Consider the following 27,248-nt stretch of genomic DNA (forward strand, 5'->3'; position numbering starts at 1 on the left):
TCCTGCAGAAACAACTAATCTTTGGGTTTGCTTGGACCTAAGTTCTATTAATTGGACCCTCTATAGTTATCGTTTCTTAGTAACAGTCAGGTTTTATCTTACAAAAAAGGGAGATTTAAAAAATCTCGGTGACTCATTAGCAGCAGACCAGAACTGTGCCCCGGGAGGCTGGATACAAAATGTGATCTGTTCAAACTGCAAGCTGGTTAAACTCGATCAGGTTAAATCCTCACAAGATGCTACTGGGCTCACCCTCCCTCCGATAGCATAACCTGGAACACCTGCCCAGCCCTCCCAGGGCAAGGCATTGACCTTTGCGTCATACTCGGCAGAGCACGCTGCTATCACTGAAGACTTTCTGCAGCTAATAGCTTACCATCCTTTTGGCACTTGTGTGTCAGCAAGAGCATGCTGCAGAGAAATGCCAAGCCATAAAGGAAATGTTTTGAGAGAGGGGGAAAAAATGAAGTGCTCTTCATACAGAGCGGTGAAGGATCTTGCAGTCAGAGGTGTGTTCATGGAAACAAGTGCTGATTAAGTTGAATCGAATTGCTTCTCAAAGGCAAGTTGCTGCGGTGTCTCCAATCAATTCCTCCTTTATTACATGCCACACATTTTAATCAGAATCAATAATCTTCATGATAAACAATTAAACAATTATTCCGTACTCTATTGAGTTTCTCTGTTGAAATCAATGGGGTGCAGAGACATCGTGACAGGGGAGAGATCTATATTCAAACAGTTTGGGACTGGTGGGTACTGCACCTGTATTTCCATTCCCTACTTCTTACAAAATATGGAACCATTAACTACCCAAGAGAGGTCCACATTGGTGCTGGGACAAACTGTTTTAATGTGGCAGGTTCAAGGTCAATCACTGTGAAGGAGGTGACACGGGTGGGTGTCTGAGCAGTGATCTTAAATAGGCACTTCCAGCCTCAAGTCTCCACTACATCCAAGATGTGCTTGGACACAGCGGGCAGTAGCAGTTGCAGGTCGATGGTTGACTGGCTGGTTCCAGCAGAGGTTAGTGCAGCGGAGAAACTTTGATCACTGTTGGTCAGTGAGGGATCAGGCAGAGTGAAACTGGTTCCCCCCACAGTCCAACTCTGCTTTTCTAATACACCAGGGGTTGGTAGCAGCTGCTAGAGGAGGCAGCAGCTGTGTGGCACAGAGTGAACTTGGCAGACTGGGGAGTCTGGTCCTTAGATACCGAGCTAATGGGCACAGGCTTAGAAGCTGGAATGATGTATAGGAGATTACAGGCCAGGTGCACTTCTCACTTTCACAAGAAATTTCCTCTCTGTAGCTGTTTGGCTGCTGGTATCAAAGAGGTATTGATTCTCTTTGGTGCTGTGTCTCTTTCCAAAAAAAGGGAAGTGTACAGAGTGCAGATGTTTCCCAATATCTGAGAGACAAAAATATGACAATTGCAATATTGACTCCTCCATATCCAGTGATTTAGGAACATAAGGGTTCTTGAGGTGACTGTGTTGCTAGGGCGGTGACAATAACTCTTGTCTTTGAAACTGGGACATGAGCCGTAGTACCAGTGGCATGCTTTAGTGTTTCAAGCATCAAATCCCCTGTATCATTGCAACTGAGAAGGTCCATGAGTCTCTCCAGATGTTTCCAGTTTGAATTTTCTCCTGTGGTGATACCAGCTTTTTATTTAATTGCAGAGCGACCAGCACCTCCCAGGCAACTGATAACCCCGCAGACTGAGGTTTCGTCACAGAGTCTCAAGCTGCAGTGGGTTCCTGGTAGTGATGGATCCTCCCCGGTACGATACTTCACTGTGCAAGTGCGGGAGCTACCAAATGGAGAATGGCAAACCTATTCCTCTTCCATCAGTCATGAGGCAACCTCCTGCATCATTGAGAGGTATCTTGCAACATCAGGGCATCCTAGAACTTGTACCACTTGCCACTAGGAGCATTTTATAGTTTCAAAGATCAAATATTAATCTGTGAAATTTCCACACCCTTTGGGAGACAGGTAAAGAAGAGCCACTGTCCCCATGGTAGAGGTGGCAAAAGTGGTGCACAGAAGTTAAGTGACTTGCCCAAGGAAGCACAGCAAATATAATTCAAAGCTGGAATTGCAGCCCAGCATTTCCAGGCTCCTCCCCTGAAGCTTGGTACTCTAGATCACTTTTTTTCTCCTACCCAGGATCTTGCCCAACCCTCTGATTGAGCAACGTCCTGGAAAATAGAAGTCGGAAGCATAGAAAATGAGGCTTGGAAGGGACCTCAGGACATCACCTAGTTCAACCCGCTTCTCAAAGCAAGACCATCCCCAACTAGATTACCCCAGCCAAAGCTTTGTCTAGCTGGCTCTTAAAAACCTCCAAGGATGGAGAGTCCACCACCTCTTTGGGTAACCTGTTCCAGTGCTTCACTACCCTCCTAGTGAGAAAGTTCTTCCTAATACCTAACCTAAATTTCTCTTGCTACACTTTGAGACCATTGCCCCTTGTTCTGCTATCTGCCACCACTGAAAACAGTCCAGCTCCATCCACTTTAGTATCACCCTTCAGGTAGTTGAAGGTTGCTATTAATTCCCCTCTCCGTCTTCTCTTTTCCAGACTAAATAAGCCCAGTTCCCTCAGCCTCTCTTCAGAAGTCATGTGCCTCAGGCCCCGAACCATTTTCGATACACTCTGCTTCGCTGTCTCCAGTTTGCCCCCATCCTTTCTGCAGCGCGGGGTCCAAAACTAGACACAGGACTGGGGATGTGGCCTCCCCAGAGCTGAATAGAGGGGAGGAATCACTTCCCTTCATCTGCTGGCAACCAGTGTAGCCCAGGATGCCGTTAGCCTTCTTGGCACCAAGGGCACACCGCTGGTTCGAATTCCACTTATTGTCCGCTGTACTCACCAGGGCTTTTGGTAATGGCTTATGTTAAAATTCACCTGGTCAAAGTACTAAAATATCTCTTTGTTACCCCTTATCCTGGTTCCAGATGAGGAATATTGTATCTGCATTTTCCATACTAAAATATACAGATAGCTTTGGCGTGTTTTGAACTGTCAGCCATCCTCCATTCGGCTCTCAGAAATGGTGCTGGAATTAAAGACATTGCAACGTCTCATACAGACGAGGGGGGACTCATTTTGCTTCTGCCAATAGAAGCAAGACTGTCTCTAAAAGGCCGTTGGTATATAAGACTATGGCCCTCACAATTTGTTAATGCCTGTTACAAAAATGTCAAGCGGTGCCTTCTGGTGAACTGACTCATTAGTCATGTGCCAAAGGATAGAAATATAAATATATTGCCACCATTTGTTTAACTGGTCAGGAAAAAGAAAACTTGACAGTTATCAGACAAATGCAGATCTGATTCACCGACTTTGGTGGAGTTTCACCACGCCTGAATTATGCCCAGCGCCTTTGCAGTCAAGGCCTTTGAAATCCAGGAGACGAGCTCTGTAATTTAGACTTGACATTGTCATTATTGAAAACAAAAGATCTATATTTCAAGAAAGACAATTTAAGTTCCTGAAGGAGAGTGTTGGTTTCCTAACAGGGTAAACTTGCGGGGTGGGGGGACCTTTCTGTTCTCCCTTGCTAAAAGCATTTTCCTATGGGTATCCAGAAAAGCAATACTGTAGTGCCATTAGTTATTGGCCATCACAATATATTATCCCTCAGTGTTTAATCATCCCTTGTTGGTATCTTTACTTGGACTTGCCTCTGCTAGCTTCTGGCCAGATGCTACCAATTAATTAACTAAGCCCCCTCTAACTTACAGCTCTCAACTCACAGCCCTTCCAGGTGTCTCAAAAGCAAGCCTCCTCCTGGCCAAGCCAGAAGATGCTTTGCTGAGGTTACGTCAGCTAAAAATCAGTCTTTGCATATCTTAAAGCTCTGTATGTACAAAAGAGCTGCGGGGAATCTGCTGTCACTGTCTTTATTAAGTAAGCCGGGTAATAGCATTACTTTGAAATTCAGTCGGAGTGAAATGTACTGGTCCTGCTGCACAGCCTAGTAGATTAATCAGAAGGCTGGCAGGCTGTTTTCTCATGCCAGCTGTGCCATTGACTTCCTGGGTGGTGGCAGGCACGTCAACTAACCTCTCTTTAGCTGTGTCCTTGTCTCTAAAATGAGGATCAGCTGCCCCACAGGACTCTCAAGGATGTATGAGATGCTTAATACAGATGGCACTTTAAGGATCTGAGATGCTAATGCATACCCTGAATTTTTTTAATAATGCACATTGCCCTTTCTGCAACCCTCTGTTACCCACAGACCTGTCCATGAGTTACAGCTATGACTATTCTTTCGGACTGAGTCAGTCATGAGCAGAAAGTGTCCGTCTTTGAGACCCCTTCCCTTCCCCCTTCCTCCTACCTTTGTATTCAAATCTCTCTCTCCTTCTAATACATTGCTGCACAGCACATCCTTCCACAGCATCTGATGAAGTGAACTCTAGCTCGTGAAAGCTTGTGATGTATGGAGATACGTATACACACACACTTTAGTTAGTCTATAAAGTGCACATGTACCCTGGCTTCTATTTGAGAGCTCTGGCTGGAGGATATTTGAGAAGGTGACAGTGACATTAGACAGGATCTGAGCAGCCCTGACGCCACTGGGAAGAAGGACAAGACTGGAAATAAAGGATGGAGGGCTTGAGAGAAGATGAACTACTCTAATAACCTCATCTGCCTTTGGGCAGGTTCTTTTTGGAGGGTTAGTCTCAAGCAGCTTGTGGAGACTCAGGGAGAATTCATCCCTCATCCTTGTTTTTACATTTTACAGGCTGAACCCATTTACTTCTTATAAGCTGCGAGTGAAAGCAACCAACGACATTGGAGACAGTGACTTCAGCACCGAGACCGAAGCAGTCACTACTCTCCAGGACGGTAAGAGAGATGAAGAGGGCGCGATCCAGACGCTGGCCTGGGCAGTGCTCCAGGGACTGCGCTGTAACCTCTGGAGCCCCTTCTTCCATGAATTTTAATTCCACTTTGTGCTTCAGGTGGCGGGGTAGAGTGACAACCCAGAGAGTCAACCATAGTATTGTTCATGGGGAATTGATATGGATGGTAACGAGATTTAGCTGAATTAATAACAGGCAGCTTTAAGTGTCCTGCTGTGCCCTCTGATAATGAATCATGCTTTCAGGAGTCTCCAAATGGAATTAAACTCTGTTTGATTGGCTTCCAAACTCTGCGCTAACCATTATCTTTCCAGAAATTGAATAATTTACAAGAGATCATTAAAAATAAATGCAGAATCGTGCATGTTTGAAGAAGTTTCTTCAATTGTTTTCACTCCCCATTCACATTAGGCTGCAGTGCTGCTAATGACTGAGGTGTCAGGAAGATGGAGCGTGAGGCTTCGGTAAACATAGGCGTTTCTTCCTGCAGATTGGAGTAAACAGAAAATGAATGACAGTTGTCAGGGTTTGGGGAAGGGAGGGGGAGCGGGCCTTTGAAGACAGATTTTGCTGCCCTGGATCATAACCCCTAGGATATTATTCCATAGATAATCTCACTTACCTGGACAGGACTTCTTGTGCGTCCATGGGTATAAGGAAATTAGAATCTGGCCTGAAATAGATTTGCCCAAGTTATGTTATGACATCGTGGTGGGTGCTGAGCAACATTTGCTGTAACGTGGCTGCAGGCGAATAATACATGTAGGTGTTAAGGTAGCAGGGAATGTTGCTAAGGCACATTGCAGAGCGTGTCACCCCGAAATCAGAAGGCAGGTGTCATCAGATAGCAGGTGAAACGCCATGGTGTCCTGACTTGGATTGGGACAGCGCTTGAACACACGAGGTGTCTAACCACATGTTAAAGAAAGCCCCATTTTTCTGAACAAAAGCTGCCTTATTGTTGCAGAGTATTGCAGACGAGAACTCCAGGTGCTAATGAGGCAATGCTGCCTCCATGCAGCCGAACTGAAGATTTCATTTTCAATTGACTTTGAGCTTAGTTACAGGGAATGGGGAGCTCGCCCCGGCCTCCTAACAATGCAACAAGCAGAACTTGCGAAAGCTCCTCAGCCCCTTAACAAACTGTGAGCGCTTGTTTTACTGAGCAAACCTAGCTGCCAGTAGAGCATTACTCTGTGGAGAGCTGTAGGCTCCTGATAAGCTCCGCTTTCTCTGTGCCGGAGCTGAGACGTGCTGTGTGTGTTACAGAGGTAGCAGAGACAGTGTGGTAGGGAACTGGCTGTCCCTGTGCATCCGTGCTCTTGTCCTCTATCTTGCCACTGATGGTGACAACGAAGCTGAGTCGGGAAGGGCAGCAGTGAAGGAAGGCAGGGACCTGATGGAATACGTTTTCTGTTGTTGTAACACCGTTTGGTTTTGATTGTGTTTTTCCAGTTCCAGGTGAACCACCAAGGTCTGTCTCGGTAACTCCCCACACCACTTCCTCTGTGCTTGTTCAGTGGCAGGTAGGTAAAACACAGCAATTGCTGTAATTTCTACACTGACTTACCTGGCTTAAGCTGCATGGCGTAATGGCACAGTGGGAGCAGGTAACTTCTCTGCACTGGGTATCCCTAAGCACACTCAGAAGGCAGAATCCAGTTTGACCGGTGACAGATGGAAATTTCTGGTCCTCTAGTTTTAGTGGGGGGGGGATACTAGAGCTACATACCTTGATGGAGACAAAAGGAGATAACGGGGTTCCTATGAATGCCTGAGCTTGTTGCTTTTACACATGCTCCTGCCCTCTTGTTGGCGTCACTAGGTTTCAGTCTTTACACGTGGATTACTTAGCTGTGTCACCCATGGTGCTGATCAGGCACTGAAACAGTTCTGTCAGTCCAGACTGCATACAGTCTCCTCTGCTTGGTGTCTAAGAGGACTGTCATGCTTCTTAGAAACTCCCTGTGCGCTCTGGCTCCTTTATAGCTATTTTTCCGGAGTGAAGGAGAGCAGGTTTTGGACCTTCAGCATCATCCTGAGCTGACTTTGGAGATTATCCATGCCAGATCTGCTCTACAAACGCATGCATTTTCAGTTTCCATTCCTATCCATCTGGCTTAGGGCTGCTCTGATTTGCCAGATCTTTGTATGCTGCTGCCTTAAGACATTGTCTTGCAGATTGAGCATGAATACAGGAAACCAGTGGGGTAATATAGCCTGAAATCCTTTCCAGGGATTTTCCTACCCAGGAAAATCTTTGCTTCACCTTGCTCCTGAGAGAGAATCCTGCCCTCATAACAAGGCTGTCTTTCAACAGATTGTATTCAAATGAAAAATATATACGCATGTTTACGGTGCAGGCTCAGCACCTTGCATGTTGGAAGAATATTCTTTCATGTATGAAGGTCTGTCTGTTCCTGTGCCAGCAGTTCCTGGAAGATATGCCTAGCTTTACAAGTGCACAACAGACAGCAAAACACTAAATAATGCCAACATCACTTGGAGTATGTTGAACAAATAGAAGACATGTTGAACCATTTTACTGGAGGAAATATGTCTTGGTATAAATCAACTGTCCCGCCTCCAAATCAAACATAGCATGGAATGAATTGACTACAAGGAGAACAAACAGGGAAGACGTAATGTACTGTAGGAGTAACCCTTTCTCCAATTGACTGGTTATTGGTGGGTAATTAATATGAAATAGGTGGTTATTTAGATAATTGGATGCTTTATATTTCATGGAAATGAAATGGGATAGTTGTACCACGGCCATCTCAAGGGAGTCACAGGCGATTACATGTCATTACTACACATATATTAAAAGGGTTCTGGTAATTCAGCCGTACTATATTTTGCAAATAAACAAAAATCTTCAATTCCCACAATAGCCTACAATTAACAAGGAGTTGCACAGTAGTATTAAAGAATAATGTATACAAAAAGCATCAGCCAAGGAGGGGGGAAGGGGAGCTAGCCAAGCAAAGCTGAATTTTTAACTTTGAACTTAGTTAATAATTCACAGAGCAAAATCCAGATGCACCATCTGTGCTTTAAGCTGCTTGGTCCAATCAGTCCATTATTTTTAAATAAAAAAAAAAAAAAAAGGAAGAGATTCTATCCATTGCAGACAGTTGTATTAATAACGCAAGATTGATTTTAAAAGTACTGGGCAATGTTTAAGTTAACTTTAGGATTATGAACTGCCCTGGCTCCATCTTGGGCAACTCGCATGATATAAAGAACTTGTTCATGTTACTTCCATACCCCATACGGGCTGCCACTCATAATCACTTTACCTACCTCAGCAGATCCCTGGGGCCTTGCTTCAGATGAATACAAAATCCTAAATAATCCTTTATGTCAAAAGTAGAGTTTTGGCCGTGACAGACAGATAGGGCTAGGAAGATCTGACCTCTCTGTAAAGTACCCTTTTCAAGAAAAGATCATCATTTTCATGGCAAGGAGGAGGAAACATTTTGGTCCATTTATCTTCCGAGTATCTTTGTGCTAAATTTAAAGGAGGAAATAACTGGAGAAACACAGGAAGGCATGAAAAACAAGTCATCTGTCAGCAGATTAATGTGCCACTGTGACAAGGAATTAAAGAAACCGCCTTTCGTTAACTTTAAAACAGAACGCGGAGCAAAGTTGTATCACTCGTATTCAGTAGGGTTTTCCGTCTTTTGAGATTGTATGGGAAATGTCCCCAAATGTGCTCTTCTGTTGTTTTGAAGTGCTGTGTGACACATCTCACTAATTAAAAAGTGAAGCAGAAAAAGGCACTGGACCATTACAAGAGAACTTTCCTTCCGGATGAAACATGATTTACGTCCAACTAAATGCAAATCCAATTAATGTTCCCAGTGTCTCCTCGCTGAGATTGTTAGTTCTGCTGCTTCTCTTCTCTGACTTGGCTGCACACGCAAGTCATGATATATATTGTTGTCTTTTCCTTCTTCCCCATCAGGAAAAGAAACCATTCCTCCGAGTTATCATTGACTCTCCCTTGCAAGTAGGGAAGTAGGGAGGCAAATTAACTGCCAATAATCGCTTGTTGAGATAGCACAATTCTATTACAATGCTATTAGCTAAAATAAAGCTAGTACAATATGGGGAAAGTAAGACAAAGACCAAAGGATGAAAAAGAAAAAGGACTGTGGATTATAATTACCAGGAAATAACATCTCAATGGCTTACAGTATGTCTCCCCTTTGCCCATCCCGGAAGGGAGACTTTTCCTTTTGTCTGGAAGATGACGGATGACGCCGTCCTGCAAAGACGGAGGAGAGGGACAGGCGGTCTATTTGCACAGCACCTCGTACAGCATGGAGCTGGTCTGCAGCTGGGGAAGCTGGTGGGACAAGAGAAAACTTTTCTGCTTAGCTAGAGAAGTCAAGGCATTTCAAAAGCTGAGAAAAATGGATAAAACACATTGGGGAAGCAGACATGCCGGAGCAAGAAGAACAAGGGAAAGTGAAACCTAGGGCTGGCACAAAAATAACTGGGTCTAAACTGACAAAGAATAAATTGGGTTGGAAATGAAAGGAGGGTTTTTAACCATTAGAGCAGTGAGGCTCTGCAACAGGCCTCCTGTAGAAGTAGCGCAAGGCAAGTACGTGCCAGGCCTGAAGACAGACCTTGAGCGGTTCATGAAAAGGATGGTATGATACAGTGGTCCGTGATACAAGGGGACTGCACGCAATGACTCGAGGTGGGCCTCTCCCATTCCTGGTGCTTCTGCAATACCAGCAAAAAATATTAATAGTAGTTGTCACTGGGGCAGTCTCTCAAAGACTATACAAGGCCCAGAAGACGACAAATGCACTCCTGCATCCATGCAGACAGAGTAGAAGCGACTTGTGCTGGATTGTTCTTAATGGGCTCGCTCTTGCTGGGACCGCTACAAGGAACGGCCTCCTGTTCTCGCTAGCTGCATACTTTCCTTGTCATCTGTTAAGGTTATCCTCAGAGGGGTTCTCTACACTTGTCTGTAACATAGCCTACCCTCGTCTCTAACACAGAATTTCTCCTTTTTCCCAGTTTCCTCAATTCTAACCCAAAGAAATACCATCCCCCTAAGGCAGATGTCTCCCCTTCCTGAAATACAGTCAATTAATGGCAGGTTCTTTGCATTTTGCCTACCCAAGAGCTAGGCTGCTGCTGAACACTTGCTGCCTTCCCTGTTTTGGATGATTTTAATCCTTTCTTTACTAGCTTTATTTAAATTGCACATGGCGTTAACCATTTCACTCAGTGTTACGGCTTCAGTGATGGACAGAGTTATCCCTATACAAAGTTCACGAAACACACGGGGATCTTTCCAGGTTAAAATCATTATCCATTTATCCTTTCAGCCCCTTAAGTTTCACTGCAGGACTCTTTCAAAGATAAATGGCTGAAGTTTCTTCTCTTCTCTGCCACTGTAAAACTACATTAGGCTCCTGAAAAGGCACTTGTTCCATACGCCCCAGCTCCCATCTTCTGTCTATATTTACTCAGACAAAAACCTCCTCTCAGTATAATGGAAGTCTGTAGCTGGAGAAAGACCTCAGGGACTGCTGACTAATTCCCCTGCTGAAATGTAAGTGCTGTTGAGTGCTGGCAGGCTATGTGCTCCAGAGGAATAAGGGTGTGAATGGCTGGCCCGGCGGCCGTACATGCTTACCATCCTGCTCCAGGCTGCTGTGCGGGAGAGCCAGGTTAAGCTCTCAGGTCCGATGCCTGGCCTCAGCTCGTCCAAAGCAGGGGCACTTGGTCTTGTGTCTAACAGCCTCGCTACTTGAGGTTGAAGGAGCCCAGGTGAGCTCTGTCCACTCCCTCTTTACCAGAAAGAAGACGGTGACGGAGAAAAGAGAGGGCTCCTTAGGATCCCCAGGAATTTTGTATGGGCTCCTTGGGGAAAAAGAAACAACATCTGAATGAGGATTGCATTATTGCATCTGGTATACTGATGGGCGAGAAACTTGAGAAACAATATCCCTTGTACGTTATATCAGAGCTCTTCTCCTGACTTGCACGTTTCTGTTAGAGACGGTTCCCTCTGGCCCAAGGGGAGTCTGCTGTGCTCTAGCCCAAAGTAAATGAGTGGCAATATCCCATCTGCAAGGAGGGCTGTTACCAAATATACCTGTTTTTTTACTATACGAGTTAAAAGCCGTAATATACAGATCTGTATTCAGCTTCTCATCAGTATGCCTCTAAAGCCACGCTGAATCCAGAGCGTGCTATTAGCAAGCTGTCCCCAAGAACAGCCGCAAGAGAATTACTGTTTCAAAAATAATGCTTTTGCCAAAAAAAAAAAAAAAAATTGATTTATCTTCTGTCTGCTGAAAGTCTGACATATTGGCTTCCACTTCTCCTGCTTATTGGAGGCAATGGGTAGGCACTTCTGAATTTTTTGCATCTGGTTTGGCTATATAGTTTATCACACAAAGGCAGGGAGCTTAGGTTGTAGTGAACTTTGGACTTTTAAATACAGAGCCCTTTGTAAGTACCCCATCTGAGTTAAAATAACAGAAGTGCCGTTCAGCTCTTTTGTGTGTAAATTCCATGAACTTTAGCTTGCAAACATTAAGACTGGCTCCGTTTCAGCCTAGGGAGCTCTGTGTCCCCTGTTGCACTGAACCCTGTGTCTGCTTAAGACCATCTGAGCCAAGGTCTGTATTGTCTGCTGTTTGCTGCATTGCACATTCTTACCAAATGCTTTCCAAATATGAATTTCTTGCAGCCACCAAAGGTCGAGAGTCTGAATGGCTTGCTGTTGGGATACCGGATTTATTACCGGGAGCTGGATTATGACCCTGGCTCTGGAACAGAGTCCAAGACCATTAAAAACCCTTCAGCTTTACGAGCAGAGCTTACACGTGAGTAGACAGCATGTGTTTCGGACACATCGTGGTATTGCACGGTAATCCTTCATTCCACTAGTGTCCCCTGCTCACCCCTGGGGGAGACTGTACATGTGTTTCTAGGGCACTGAATTACTTAACACTTGCATACAAAGGATGGAGATGCTCAAAGATGGGGACATTTCCAAGATAACCTTGAAGTCTCCAAGTATTTTTTGTTCCGTAGAGAGAAAATAGAAAATAAATAAAAAAGTCAGAATCTCATCATACTGGAGTGCAGGTTAATAGTACTCAATTACCCCTTTATTGATCCACATGGAAGGGGAAGATGAGGAGAAGAATTAGAGAAACATGAAAAGGAGTTTTAAACAGAGGAAGGAAAAAAAGGAGAGGAGGAGGTGGCAGAGAGGGACAGGAGGGGTATACCAAGTGGGGGTCAGTAACCTTCCAGATGTGAACCGGCAATAAAGGAGCAGCTTTTGCCATGATTAACATCCATGCACCTACTCACAGGGCACATCTACATGTGCTTATTAATAAGCAATAAGCTCTGGAGCTTATCACGTCGGAGCTTATTGCTGTTAGGTACGCATGTGCCCGTGTGCCTGGAGCTTAGCACGTTTTGCTGGGTTGCAGCAGCCCCCATTGGCAGGAGGTCCAGGGGATCAGCCTGCCAATCCAAGGCTGCTCCTGCCTGGCTCAACGTGCTGCAGAGGGGCACAAAGGTGCTTCAGCACAGGACTAGCCAGCAGGCAGCCCCCACGCTGAAACCCCCTCGTGCCCCAGCCAACCAGCTGGGTGTCTATACATGTGGTGCTGCAGAATAAAAAACTCTGCAGCAGGGTAGTACTTGTATTTACATGTACTACCCTGCTGCAGAGCATATTAGTTTCATACACACTAATAGGGGCGCACGTGTAGATACTGAGACGTTTACTGCACTGTTAATTAGTCAACCGTGCACTAAGTGTCTTGTGGAGATGCACCCATAGAATAAAATACTATTCACAGTAAGTACAAGCCATAGAATTGGGCCCAACAGGACTGTTCTGACGCGATGGTATCCTGCCTCATGTCCTTGGTTTTGGAGAATGCAGAATGCCTGTCTTTGAGCAGGGTGTTTTAAATATACCGATTTTCTACCTGTGGAGGGTAGATTTTTTTTCAAATAGCATAAGCATCAGATTCTGCCCTGATTTATGCCCTCAGATGCCTGGTAAGGGCAAGGGGGGATTGTAAATCAGAATGTGGCCTAATAGTCTGTAGCTGCCTATTTAATACTGTTCTACTATAAACCACCCTGCTGGGCTTTTTTCAGGCAACTCGGATAGAAAAAGAGAGACAAAGACGGATGTATTTTCAAAGCAGCTTCAGCTCTGAAAGTCTTACCCGAGTGTATCTCTGTTCCACATGGACCTGCTGTTTTTATACAGCTTGCTATTCTCGTTCATTTGCACGAGGAATATTGAACCTTGAAAATAATTCTGTGCAAAACTTAATATATATTTTAAAGAAATAAATCCCATCTGAGGTCAAGTGTTGGCGATTTACATCCCGCATTTCAGCTCTTTATCCCATAATGCTCCACAATTGAGCTTTGGCATGTTGAGAAATAAGCCTGCGGTACAGTAGCTGGAATTTTCCCCATAGAAATTGCTTCCCTCCGACTCATTTGTTCTGTATACGCTGACAAGCCATACGTTTCCCCGCGTTGTGTGTTTGTATGATTCTCTGTTTGGTGAGGAAGTGAGTCTAGCCCTTGTGAATGAGATGCTTGTGATGGGTTATGAGAGAGTGATGTGATTTTATTGCCCTTCAAGGTACAGTCCTGACGCTCAAACTGTGTATGTGTGCGCTGCATCATTTCCTTCTGTCTCTGCTCTACATCATTTGCAATAACTATTTCCCTGCACTGTAACAAGCTTTCTGCTTTGCTTACCCTGAATAGCCCAAAGCAGCTTCAAGATAGTGAACAGCAGCTCTGCATTAACGACGTATGAATTAACACGTAAGTGCACACTGCCTTTAGATGAGACACTTTATAATGGTTGGGAATGCACTATGGGCAAGCTCCTGTCATTCTCCTCGCTGGATCAAGTATAAACCAACTCAGATTAATGAGTCAGCTTCCTTGGATTCCTGTTCTTTAAACCTTTGTTTTCAGTATATCAAAAGATATTGGTGATGGAAGTAAGCGACTGTTGTAAAAAGATGGCTGCTGGGTAGGTGAAGCATCATTGACTGCAACTTCTCCGTATTTCTGATGCTAAGTGAATTTTGATTCTGCTTGCCTCATATTTCACAGTCCATCTGAGTTTAGTTGAATCACATCATTAGTCCTTTGATTCAAGCATCGGGGCACTCAGGCATTCTGCAAGTTACAAGGCCAGTTTAGAAAGGACCCAAAGAATTTGTATGCAGCTCAGAGATGTTTTCAATTGGAAATGAATAAAACAGTGTTCGACAGAGTTAAAAGGCAAGTTGCTTCGTGGGGACAGCGGTTCACTAGGCAGGTTTTGCTCCAGGCTTCTGAGTTACAGATTGTCATGGGGTAAAGAAATGAAGCCCTGATCCCACATGCGCTTGCATGCATGAACTCACATATGTTTTGTTTCCTTCCATATTAGCACCAAACCCCTAACTTGTAGCAGCAGCAATAAAAGTTTCTCTGTCTGAGTTGACAAGCGCCATAACTCCAGACAGGATGGCTCTTTCCTCTACAGTATATCAGTGTTTCATTTGTAGGCTGGCAAAGCCTCGATCATGTATCAAATATCATCTAGTGGGTATCTGAAACCAGTGAGTGATGCTGGAATCTGACTCAGATATATGGGCAAAACACTGCTGTGGAGCTGAAATGAGAAGGATCAGATTCACTGAACTTGCCCCAGACTGATGTGATCCACAGGGCTAAGGTGCAGTGTGATTCACAGGTAGCAGGGAAAGGTACTGGCAGAGGAAGGAATCCAGAGACGTCCCCAATCCACGCACACATGAATAAACAATGCTATTTTAAGGACCATTTTTTAATATAATCGTCCTGTCTTCCAAAGTATTTTTGTTCTTGGATCCTTTCAGTGATCCATATTTCTTTTAGACGCGGTGACTTCATTTTAAGACAGAAGTCCTGGAACCTGTGGGCAGCTGCAGTCTTCTGGGATCGTTACATGATTCTACTCCACCCTCTTTTTAATTGATTTAGTAATTACCTTAGTGCCCTAGATTTTTGCCTGCTTTTTCTCTCCTGCTCTCACTCTTCTTCCCCCATCTGTCAGAGTAGTCCCTGCGTGTCAGCAAAGAAATTGGGAGCCTGGTGGCCAAATGGAGTACAAGAGGTTTCAAATCCCCCTTGGAATCTGTGATCAATGTCGAAATCGTAATCACTTCGAGAAAAATGGCTGCGCAGCCCTTTGAATGGGATTACAGACTCCCCTCCGTCAACCTCCATCTGTACCGCATTTCAGTTGCAACAGTGCTGTTGCTAACTATTCCCTGAATAGACAGGACTCTGTGGCTGGGGAAAGGCCTACAGCTATGATATTTCCCATAAGCAGAAAGAAATAAGAGTCTGGATCTTGACCTTTTAGAGTAGGATCTTCTTTTTGAACAGGCCCGCCCTTAGGCACAGCTCAGGCATTTTGCTCTTTCTAGTCAATGACTGAGAATTATCCCTTTTAGCCTGTGGACAGATGAAACCGCCTTAGGGTCAGAGCAATCGCTATATTTGGGGTCAGACTGATATGGGCTATGGGGGGGAAAGGGGGTTGCCTTTTTTGCCATCTTCTGTAGGTACAGGATGGTTTAGATAGGGAGGATGCTGCCTCAGCCTGGGAGTTGAACTCGATGACCTCTGGAGGTCCCTTCCGGCCTTACTTCTTTACAAGTCTGAGTAACATTTTATACCGGTGTGCTCAGCACAACGTGAGTGTAAGAAAGTAATAGGCAAGTAAGCAAATCTGAACTGGGATAACTTCACCCAGTTAAAAGGAATTAGGGACAAAGGTCTACTAATATAAATAATACCAGTCTAGGTTTTGACTGTGTGCTGCCATCCCAGCATAGCCATTTGATAAACACGAGCAGGGTATTTATTAGTTACTATTGTCTTGCACCTAATGACAAAGCCCTTGCCTTAGGACAAGTGATCTGTATTCATTTCTGACTCCAGTGCTACTTGCATTGGTCTACAAAACCCCGTGTAATTACACCAGGGTTTGCCGTGTCAGTCCACACTCTTGAGAAAGCAGTAGGAGATCTGGGGGTGGGGGGGATAGACTGAGGTCTTGTCATAATTATGAAAGTTATTACATGTCATTACTGTGGCGATGTGTGAATTAGAAAAGACGAGCTAAACAGAGCCAAGTAAAAGACTCTCACATTTCAGTAACTTGTTTCCAATATTCTCTCGCTGTATTGAGTGAGCGAGAAATGTGGCTATAAAGGGATAAGGGAGTATTAAGTGGGATGTTAGAAGTGTCAGTTTTTTGATGTAATAATTTACATTTCCAGATTTGAAGAAGTACAAGAGATATGAAGTTTTAATGACAGCCTATAATATCATCGGGGAGAGCCCTACCAGCACACCTGTGGAAGTGTTTGTCGGCGAAGCTGGTAAGTGACTGGAAAATGAATTGCTTTAGGGTTTGAGAGAGACCCTGGAGTCTCGGAAAGATGCTCCCATAGCCAGGATCCCCACACAATTTTCCACAGTGCCTCCTTCAGAGACACGGTGGGACTAACAGTCATTTGCTGTTGGAAAGCTGATACATCTGCAAAGCCCAGAATGAGGAACGCAAATGCATGTGGAAGAAAGAGCTGGGGGAGGAGGGAGAGAATATTTTTAGCAGTTCCAAACAAATGAGATTAGCTTGAGGAAAGAGTTGACTCAGGGTAAAGAAGTAAAAAGTGGAGCATAAGAAAACTAGAAGGGAAAAGAAGAGAAACCAGAAGGCAAGGGTGACCCAGGAAGCAGGTTCTTTTATTTTATGGCCCCCCTGTGCGGAGCATCGTCCTATGCACATGTGCCACAAACCTCTACGTACATTGGCATCTACTGGATCCACGGAGGGAAGTGTCTTCCAGTTCGCCGTAGCTCTGCAGTTCACTGCCTCCCCTGGGAAAATGAGAACTCTTTACCTCTGTCTTCAACGTGACCAGGATGAAAAGCCTCCCCAGCAGTAGATCTCCATGTGTGGCTCTACATCTCTATATTACCTGTTAGGTATCTAGAGCATCCAGGCTCTATGTGTTTTACAAAATGCAACTTTTGATCAATTTAAGGTCCCTGCCCTAACAGACTTATAACCTAGAGTAGACGGGCAGAGTGTGCATAATCAAACACTTCAGTGCTTCATGCGAGACAGGAGACGGTACTAACCCAGTGCTGACACTGTCCCCCGCCGTAACACTGCCTGGAAGAAAGCGGGACTTGAGCCAATGCCGTAGTTCACATTTATAAAGGCTCCAACTGATAGGCTTGCACCGGAGTCGCTGTGAGCTTTAATACCAATCCCAATAGCAAGCTTTCCTATCAGGACTTCATACACAGTGGTTACCCAGACACACGTCGGCTCTCAGCATGTTGTTCAGTCAGCTGCTTTGAAGCAATCTGGTTTCACTTTTGTTCTTTTATCTTTGATCTAAGTCTTGAAGGGTTGATTTCAAAATCCTGAGTTAATTGTTTTTATTACGACTTCATTAAAAGACTAGATTTTTCTGAACTAAGACAAACAAGTTATTAACTGTGCATAACCTATTTCAAGGCTTGCTGTAGCGTTCAGTATTTGAAGAAAAGCTTCATAAATGAATCAGGGGAGCAGGCCTGCATTGTGGGTGCAGTTAGGGATACTTATTGAGCTGTTAGTATTTTGTTAGGACTCCAGCTTCTTGCAAAGATGGCGAAGGAAGCTCCAAGTGGAGCCAAGTATGTTTGGCTTCAGAATGAGTTTTCTTTGCAGAACTAAAGAGCTCATCACAGCACTGCAGCCAGCAGAGACACTTACACACACACCAATTCAAAAAGTAAGCCGGGGAAACAAAGGGAAGCTGCTGCATTATGTCTTCATCTCCTTCAACCCAAATATTGATCACAGGAATTCAACCAAGTGGCAGAGAGACGGAGGACGGAGAGCCCAGGAATATACTGTGACATCTGCATGCAGTGCGTTCTGTGAGACGCAGGGGTGACAGTATCACTTGGCTCAGTGCTGGTTAGGCCACAGCCCAAAACTGTGTCCGATTTCAATCATTGCATTTTAAGAGCGATGCAGGGAAGTGGATAGGAGCAGTTTTGAAATACTGGTAAGGTGGAAGAGATGGGACTTTGTTCCATTTTGACTGTAGGGACCCAAGTCAAAACTACTGAACAACAGAAAGTGAGTGTGAGAAACAGCGGGGGGGTGGGACTCAGTTATCCAGGGATATAATTGAACGTAACTGCACTTGTACGGTGTGCACACACACAGACCAAACGAGATGGGCATTATATCTGGGAATCGTATATAGCCGTTGGATGGATGCTGTTAAAAGGTGGTTGCGTTCCATCCTTGAGGGTCTCGGCAATTCTGTGATGAGTGAAATGCTTCTTTTCTGTTTAGGAAAGGGAGATAATACAGCACATTTATTTGCGGGGAGGAATCTCTTACCGGTAAAGTAGTGTGATGGAAATATTATATTTTAAGCACTTCAGGCAAGGGTTGTGATCTTTTTGTCTTGTGCAGCACAGAGCACAGCCAGTGCTAAAATAATCATGGTCAATGTGCAGTTCAGAGAGTCTGATTTTGATCCCTTGTTTCTACATCTGGTAGAAGTAGCTGGCTGCACCCAAGGAGGGATGTCTGTAGATCTGCCCTCCTTTCTGTCTCTGCTGTTAGTTTGAATTCTTCCAACTGGCACTCTGGGCTCCCTTGATAATCTGTTAAAAATACACTAATAAGACTGCGATCTCTCAGTTGCCCCGGGTCGAATCAAACAACCCAGTGAAAACATCTCCGGTAAGAGGGAGTTGATGTCTGACCTAAGTCCCACATCACCATCTCCAACTTACCTATCACCATGTTTTTCCTCTCCAAGATGAGCCCTTTTGGGTCTCATTTTGTAGCTCCGGCCAGGAAAGAGGATGAGTATGCCCGTGAGAACGGCCTGATGGGGACAGCCGACTCGACGGGGAATTGGTGACACTGTCTCCTGATGTGAGCAGTGAAACGGTGAGGGAGATACAAGTGGGCTTTTCCTGAGGGAATATCAAGCAGGCGAAGCAAGGCCTTTCTTGCTTTAGGCAGAAAGTCGCAGCATCTCTTACAGGCTTCTGGCCCAACATGTGCAAGACTCGCCCAGGTGGAGGTTACTCATGCATCAGCTTTGGGCCCTCTTTCTGTGGCATGTGCTAAACGGAGCCCTGCCTTTGCCAGGAGAGCTGGCCAGCCTTTTCCACGTGAGCAAAATTGAGCCGGGGTCCCTCCAAGCGAGCCCCTCTCTCTGCTGGAGTAGGAGATGCTTCTGACGGTGCCTTTCTCATCCGGCTGCAGCTCTGCCCTGCTCATTAGTGAGCTGTGTGAGGCTCCTGACAAATGACAGAAAAATTGAAAGCCACTACTTACCAAAATTAGGAGGGGAGTCGCAGCCCCTTCGGCAAGCCCCCTTCTCGCCTTGTTAATTCATTTAACAGTTCAGCTGTCAAGGCGCCAGCCTTGATTGGAAAGCCAGTGCCTGTTCAGCGAGTGCCTAGGTACTGATATTAATCCTGGCCCTAAATGCAGCTGCTACCAAAGGTGTTGTTCTGCATGAATAAAATGAAGCCTCTTTTCGAGTGGGTGGTGCAGGAAGAGCGGTACTGTACCAGGTCAGTGCCATTATCTGATTGCAAGGTGGGCTGTGGAGTTCAAGAGGTTGCCAGCACCTGCGTGATAATTAAATAGAAATGGCAGGTCTGGGGAAGTCGCACTTCCCCTAACTTAGGGAAGTGAATAAAACAGAAGGCAGCAGTACAAATCCTGTGCTAATGAGCACCCACGCGCCAGTGCTTCCCCCTCCGCCAGCAGGGCTGCTTGGGATGAACTATGACTGAATTCTTCCCTCTCCCCAGCAGCTGCAATGGGAGATGTCTGGAGGCAGGGAGGCGGTAATGGGGAGGGTAAAATACACAGCACTACCTCCCTTGAAACAGGTGATAAATCCACTCCCGTGAAGAAGACGGGGAGAGTGACGCATGTCACGATAACTGATGGTGACATCGATGACCTTCATGCTTCACGGGAGCTGAAGCTGTGCGTTTCCCCCACCCGCTTTTTAATTTTTTTTTGATAATGAGCTTTGACAGCAGGCTCAGGTGGGGAAGGGAAAGGAAGCAGTGAAGTACTGGGAGACGTAGATCCCCTTCTCTGGCTTGAAACGCTACCTTGGCTGCTAGCATCCACTTTTGGAAAACTCAGTTTCCTTTCTCCCTGCCTTTCATGTGACAAAGTGGAAGCTGCAGGTTGGAGCAGAGAGGGGAGTGGCGGGGGACAGGGACAGTTGTCTCTCCTCCTCCAGCTTGAATTTGCCCCACAGTGCACAGCTTAAAGAAGCCAAAGCAAATACCTTCTCCTGCTGCTAGCTGTAATTATATTCCTCTCCCTCCCTGCCTGCAGTACCAGGAATGTCCCTAGAGCTCCCGAACCTGTTTATTTTTCAACAGCTGCCTGCCCACCTGCACCTGAAACGCTGATAATCCCCCCCCAGAAGGCTGTGTGCCTGTCAATTATAGCAGGAGAAGCACTCCAGGCCTTCTGGGGTGTCTCCAGGCTGTTACAGGCAGGCAAAGAGTAGAAACCAGTTTAGGAGTGCTCAGGACATGAATAGACGAGCCTGACTTGGGTGCTGGGGGGACCGTGGGATGTGGGGGTCAGTGTCCAGGCAGCGGGGAGGAAGGAGGAGCAGGGAGCTGCACTGTGGGAGGCGGATATCAAAAGCTACACTCCTGGCTTGCTGTCGTGAGCTGATCCCCTCAAAGTGCTTCTTGCCCGGTGTTATCTGCATTATTGTAACTCCCCTGTGATTCTGGTGCTGCTGCTGGAGGAAGGCCTGAGTGCCCGGGGTCTTCCTCGCTGGCTGGTTTCCTCCTCTGCCGTCTGCCCCTTACTATCAAAGATCCTCCCAAACTTTGTCTCTGGAATCATTTCCTCTCCCCCGATCTCTCTCCCCTCCCATTTCAGCCCCCCTTTGCTCCTTACAGAAAAAGCACAGTCCTGTTCCCCTCCAAACATGCTTGAAATGAGCCTGTGCAAAGATATGCCCAGCATTTTCCTGGTAGCGGCCTGCAGCAGAAAAACAGGGCCTCAACACATCCAAGCTGGCAGCTTCAGTCACTCTCCTTTAGCCCTCTCAGCTGTTTTGCTTCTATCCGGTGGGGCCACGTGAGTGGCATCTTTGTGAAGGACTATGCAGGTAGGGATTACGCAGTGCTGGCAGCGGCGCTGTGAGAGCAGCTCGGATGCTTTCACTCTTAAACCCCCATCGCGCGAGGGGGAGGGAAGGATCCTTGGCTCTTTTAGATGACGTGAGCCTGGAACTTGGGGTGCAGCTTATCGGTCCCCCTGGTAGGCTGAAGCTCTGGGAAACAGCTTAATAAAACCATCCAGTACAGGTTTCCCACAATTTATGCTGCACATGCGTTCCTGGAGAATGGCACATAAATCGAAGTTGCATAAAGCGAACCCACTTTACAATGCAACAAATAGGGATGGGTTCCCATGGCAGGGAGGGAGTGAGGCTGGGACTAGGGAAGGGGTGTGGAGAGGGGTGCCCCTCCCAGGTCTGCACAAGGCTGCAAAGCAGAGGGAACAGAGCGGCACTGCCCCCATTCCCGGCTGCAGCTGCCTGCAGCTGCTGGGCTGCACTGTGTCCCGTCTGTCCCCACTCAGCCCTGCTCCTGGGCTGTGCCGTGCCCTGGTGCAGGCAGCTGGGGTGAGTGCTGCGCCCTGCACCATCTGGGGCTCCGCTTGTCCGCACTCACCCCTGCCTGTGCTGGAGCAGCCCGGGGAGCAGCCAACATCAGCTGCCTGCACCATGGCATGGCGCAGCTGGGGTGAGCCCAGGCACGGGGGGGAAAGGTGGAGCACAGTGCAGCCCAGCGGCTGCAGGCCGCTGGCACCAACCACTCCTGGGGCTGCTGCAGCCAGGGCTGGGGTGAGTGGGGCCACGGCCCTTTCCCCTCCCCCCACAGACTTACCCGCTTGGGCAGGGGGGCATCTATGCTGGTCGCATAAGAGCGAATTTACTTTACATATAACGAATTATGGGTCTAAATATGCTCATCACATAAGAGCAAATTCGCATATAAAGAACCCGCATAAATCAAGGGACACCTGTACCATGTGTCAACCACACTTTAAACAGAAAGGGGCTGATCTCACTTGGCACACAGAAGAACTGAGCTTTTGCAGCTTGGGAGGGACTTTAATTTGTTTTAAAAATGGCCTCTGAACTAAGAGGAAAAGGTGCGCATGAAGAGGAAGGTGGGGAATGTCAGTGGGGGCAGATGACAGAACAAGGAGCAATGGGCTCAAGTTGCAGCAAGGGAAGTTTAGGTTGGATATAGGAAAAACTTTCTCACTAGGAGTGGAGTGAAGCACTGGAACAGGTTACCCAGAGCGGTGGTGAGATCTCCATCCTTCGAGGTTTTTAAGGCCCGGCTTGACAAAGCCCTGGTTGGCGTGATGTTGTTGGGGCTGGTCCTGCTTTGAGCAGGGGGTTGGACTAGACGTGAGCTCCTGAGGTCCCTTCCCACCCTAATCGTCTGTGATTCCATGAACGTGTGCTGTCTTGATTTTTCCCTTGAAATGTGAAGTGGCTGCAGAGTCCTGAGAGAGGACGGTGAGGCTGGCACTTTGCCGTGGCACACCTGGGCTTTTCTCTAGCAGGGGACAGTTACAGTCATTGGCTCAGCTCCTTTCCCCGGGAGAAGGGAGAGGATGTCAGCCTCCACGTGAGTGCCTCGTTTGCCAGTCGCGGGCTTCCCCTTGGCTTTGTGGAGGACTCTAGCAGCGCGGCAGGTTTCAGAGGCTGCATTTGTATTTTCAACAGGCTGCGTTCCTGCATGCAGGACGAAGGGTGCCAGGCCGTTTTTGCTGGTGGATGGAGCAAAACGGGAGCAAAACAACAAAGACAGTAATACAGGGAAATGGGGGGAAATGGCATTTGGGGTCTGAGCTGGGGTTTTCGTTCACATATGTAACTCATTTCAAATTCTTTTGCCCCGCAAGGAGTCAGTAGGATTATTTCTCCTACGCTGCAATGGCACAGCACATCCGGGTGTGTGATGAGCTATTGCACTGGCCTGGTTTTACCTTGTACCAGCCCTGTTCTGGGAAACTGGTTTCTGTGGAAGTTAAGCTTTCATGGTCTCATGCACACAAGTGACTCCGGCTTTGTCTGCACTAACCTCAGATTAGGCCTACACCCGTCAATGCAGTTCCACCGGCTGTAATACTTGAGTAGATAGCGCTTGCCTTCATTACCTGAGTGTGTGGAGAAGTGAACAAATTAAAATCAAGTGAAGGGCAGGGAGCTTAGCTCATCCACGCTGCTTTGTACCAACTGTTTTTTGTAGCTGCTGTACCCTGTGATAAAGTGAACCGTGGTAATTTAGAAGTTATTCTCATTCAAAGGTAAACTGCCCTGGGTTGGCTTCCACTTACTGCAGGATACAACAGACGCATGAAACAAGTACTGCAGAGCAGGTGTCACGTGATAAGTCTTTCCTCATCTTTAACTCGGTGTAATTTGTCCATCTGTCCACGCTAACCTTGTAGAGTTGAGACACGGTAGATAAAAACCACCAGCCTTAGCTACAATAGTACTTTCCCCTTTGCTCACCACTGCTGGAGCTTCAGCGCTGGTGAATTGTGGATCTGAATGGTACCGGTCACGACAAAACTTATTTTTCTTTCCTTTTCCCTTCGCTGACTCAAGCTATCCTGTGAAGGGTAATTTTAGGTTCTCAGCCTATTTGTAGGACAGCAAAGAGATTTTAGTTTATTAAACCCACCAAATCTGGAAACTTCAGCTTAGCATATACGTTGGCAAGGCAGACTCTAACCATTTCAGAGTGAGCCTGAAGAAGTGTCCTAATGTCAACATGTCAAAAAGCTGTCCTTGCAGCCCCCTGGAGACTGAAAAGTAGTGTCAAGACAGGAAGAAACATAGTCTGAGCAAGAGCCACGCTGCTGTCAGAGCAAGTTATTCTGCCGCATAGGAAAAGAAATTATAAATGAATGCATTGAAAAATAATGTCCAGACTGAGACACGGGTTTGATGGGTTTATCTGACATCTTAAATTCCCTGACTGCAATCCAGAAGCTCACTGAAATAATTTGCAGCGTTTTTCCTCCTGCAAGTCAAAGCAGAATGCGCGCCTCATTAACAGCTCGTTAAGTTGTTAATATTGGTCATAAGCAGCCTTTGGTACAACACAGTGCTTTAGACAGCGCAGCCAGTCCTTGTTTAACTCAGACTTAATTGCATCTTTTTATCATGCGGGGAGGCAAGGAAGACATTTGTGTCCAAGCTAACAGACAGGCAATTTTTGATCAGGAGAGTCTGCCTTCCTCTCCCTGTCATTGTTTAGGTATGGCTGTCCCATCGGTCTGCATGTGCTGTGCAGCACTCACCTAAATAACAAACCTGACAGCCTCCCGGTGGCTTTCAGCAATGACCAGCCAAAGACAAAGACTGAACCTACACTAGTACTTGTCTGCAAAAATTCCCCCCCCGTTGCTCTTTAATCAGTGCAAGCAGGAGCGGGAGAGTGCGGGTCAAGCAGATGCCAGGATTTACACTGCAGTGTCTTATCGCCATGCTAGGAATTAAGTGCAGGGACAGGTGATGCGGTGGTAGACACATCTGTGCCCAACAGAGCAGAGCATTGATTGGTATGGTGTATGCGACGGTGTATGCTCAGGGCTCTCCCACTGAAAACACAGAAATTAACTTTCCCTTAAAAACCTGAGCAATCACTGTGACAATAAAATGGGCCACAAACTGCATAGATAAGGTTGGGGAAATGAGGCTACCATCTCTACTTCTAGCTCATAACTCATCTTCAAGCTGGGGCAGGTTCGAGTTTGCCTACTGTTGGCTGGAGGGTTGAAGTTGAAGTCAGCTTGTGTTTCCTTTAACCTTCCCCTTTTCCCCTCTGCCTGTATATAATCATCCCGGGAAATGTGAGCAAGGCACCGTGAGATTTTTCTTGCGTACTTCAACTCCCTATGGCTTTGCTGTCTCATTGTTCCTCTGGTGCCGACTCTGCTGTGAACTCAGGTACGTGAAAATGCTGCTGGTTTTGCTTTTCAATTTTAGTATCCTATATCCATTAGGCACTGAACTGAGAAGATCCTCAGTCAGTTATTATGGACTCGGAGTGTGAAATAAAGTTTCATTTTTGTTATGAAATTACGAATTAGCAGTATACTGAAATAGCATGGTCACAGCCAGTGCAAATGTTCAGGCTGGGAAAAGCTAACATCTATTTGTGCAAGCTCTTGGTTAGGGTGAAATGAAGGTTGTAGGACCATATTGGGTGAATTAAATGCAAGCCTGTTAGAGCTAAAAAACCCCATTAGAAATACAAGAAATGTGGAGTTCAGTCGCTCCTTGTCAGCCCTCAGCTCCCTCCAGGCTCTCCCAATGGACTCGCTGCAGTTCCTCAGTCCAAAATTAGTTTCTGAACCCTAAGGTAGCCCAAATTAGGGACCACGTGCCAGATTCGCTTCGAACAGTGCAGAAATTCTGCCTCTGCCCCAAATCTGGCGTCCCTTTCTGTGGTTTTTAAAATACGAAGATGGGGGTGTGTGCGTGCACTAATTCAGCTGCAACCCTAATGGAAAGCGTGAGAGCCCCTCTAACTGGCCAGCGGGGCCAGGTGAATCGCAGCTTCATGTGCCGTGGGGCAGGAGTTTCTCTTGGAGCAGAGGCATTGCAGACTTTTTCTGTGCCCAGGGTGGGGGCAGTGGGGTGGGGGGCCAAGAGGAGAAGTGAGGAGGGGGTGGGGGGAAGAATTATACTGCCCACTGGAAAGCAGGGCCCAGAGGAGAGGAGGGAGAGGGGTCTTACTTGCCCAGGCTCTCCTCCTATCCTGCTACTGCTGCTGCTTTAACACTGGACTGGACCGCTGCTGCTGAGGGACAGGCAGTGGTGTGGGCTTCCCTCCTGATGCCCTGTTCACTCCCCTGCCACCCTCAGGGGCAAAGCTGAGCCTCCCATGGCAAAGCCCCCACCAGGGGGAAGGGGCATCTTTCCACCTCCATTCCCCCCCCCCCAGATGCATCGCAGGGCATGGCACTGTACCTGCCTGGCCACTCCTGTCTGGCTTCCCATAGCCAGTCTGTATAGGGCTCTGCATCCTGGTGGGAGGGGGCCACACTGGCATCCCCTAAGTTGGCACCCAAGGATGGTGGCCCGCTCTGGATAAGATAGTTGTCTTGCAGACCACATAGTACTTCTGGTTTAAATGAGGACAGGGTATCGGTAGATAGATTGTCTGCTACATTAAACATCAGATCCAAACCAAAAGTTTATGTCCCAAAACCTGGAAGACATTTAGTCTCCTTGCCATTGACACAAGACATGCCAGGCTTATAGGTGGGCCAGAGAACAAGCAACAGCACAGCACCGAGCACTGTTGACTAACGGATTTATTTAGTCTGCACAAGTCTTAGCACTTGCTGTTTTTCAAACGCACGCAAAAAAATATATGAATGCCACCAATCCAGTTCTCTGTTTGTAGCTCCATGTCTGAGAGCGACTTGGCTTTTCACTCCTAGGTCAGCAGGGAATGAGCATTAACGAAACCTTCTGGGAAAGGCTTGTCATTCTTTTGGTCTCCAGTGACCTTTCCATCTGCCTGTACTTTGGGCATAATCCTGCCCTGGCAGGAAGAGGTACTAGCTCTGGTTTTTAATTTTTCAGCCTTCTTAGTCCTAGCCTAAAGGAGAATGCCCCCAACATAGACCACTGAGGGTACGAGAGAAATGAGAGAAAGTCAGAAGACTCTAAAATTTTCTTATGACCTTAGCAGGCAGGAGTTGTTTTATACCAGTCCATTTTAGTGTTTAATGTACAGTTTTAGACTGTATTTAAAACCTCTACAGTCGCTTTGGTTTGTTAGTTTTTCCCTGTAGCACTAGCACCCGTAACACGTACGTCTGAGACGACAGGGTGAAGGAGGGCAGCTTTCATTTGGGCAGATGAAGGGAAAAGAGCAGAAAGGTATCCTTTTAAAATGCAAGATCTGCTGTGATTTAATGGCACGCGCATCTTTGCATTTCCCATTGATTGGAGAGAGAAGCAGGCATGTCAAGATTGCAGCTATTTTAGCGCCCCCTCGTGACACTTTGAGCCAAAATAAGTTCCTGTCAAATAAAATGAGTGAGGATCAAGAGCAGCATTTTTTTTTTCAAACATAGGCCTGTAATTATGGTAACAGAAATGGGGGAAAAATCATATTTCAAGGAGAGTCTCTACACTCTTAATTCC

The 27,248-nt window shown here is 46.5% G+C and overlaps 1 protein-coding gene across 2 annotated transcripts in view; it reads left to right on the forward strand.

Moving 5' to 3' along the window:
• Positions 1–27,248, forward strand: part of SDK1 (sidekick cell adhesion molecule 1) — a 671,164-nt gene that overhangs the window by 593,684 nt on the left and 50,232 nt on the right. The window contains exons 30-35 of one of the 2 annotated variants that reach the window (XM_090023696.1): positions 1,683–1,884; positions 4,764–4,867; positions 6,340–6,410; positions 11,618–11,753; positions 13,687–13,746; positions 16,248–16,349. In XM_090023696.1, the coding sequence (XP_089879822.1) occupies positions 1,683–1,884; positions 4,764–4,867; positions 6,340–6,410; positions 11,618–11,753; positions 13,687–13,746; positions 16,248–16,349 (675 nt within the window). The remainder of the gene's footprint in view (positions 1–1,682; positions 1,885–4,763; positions 4,868–6,339; positions 6,411–11,617; positions 11,754–13,686; positions 13,747–16,247; positions 16,350–27,248) is intronic. The other variant, XM_090023697.1, reaches the window with a different exon arrangement.

The sequence above is a fragment of the Crocodylus siamensis genome, chromosome 12 (assembly GCF_052110815.1).
Source record: "Crocodylus siamensis isolate JL-2025a chromosome 12, ASM5211081v1, whole genome shotgun sequence".
Taxonomy (NCBI): domain Eukaryota; kingdom Metazoa; phylum Chordata; order Crocodylia; family Crocodylidae; genus Crocodylus; species Crocodylus siamensis.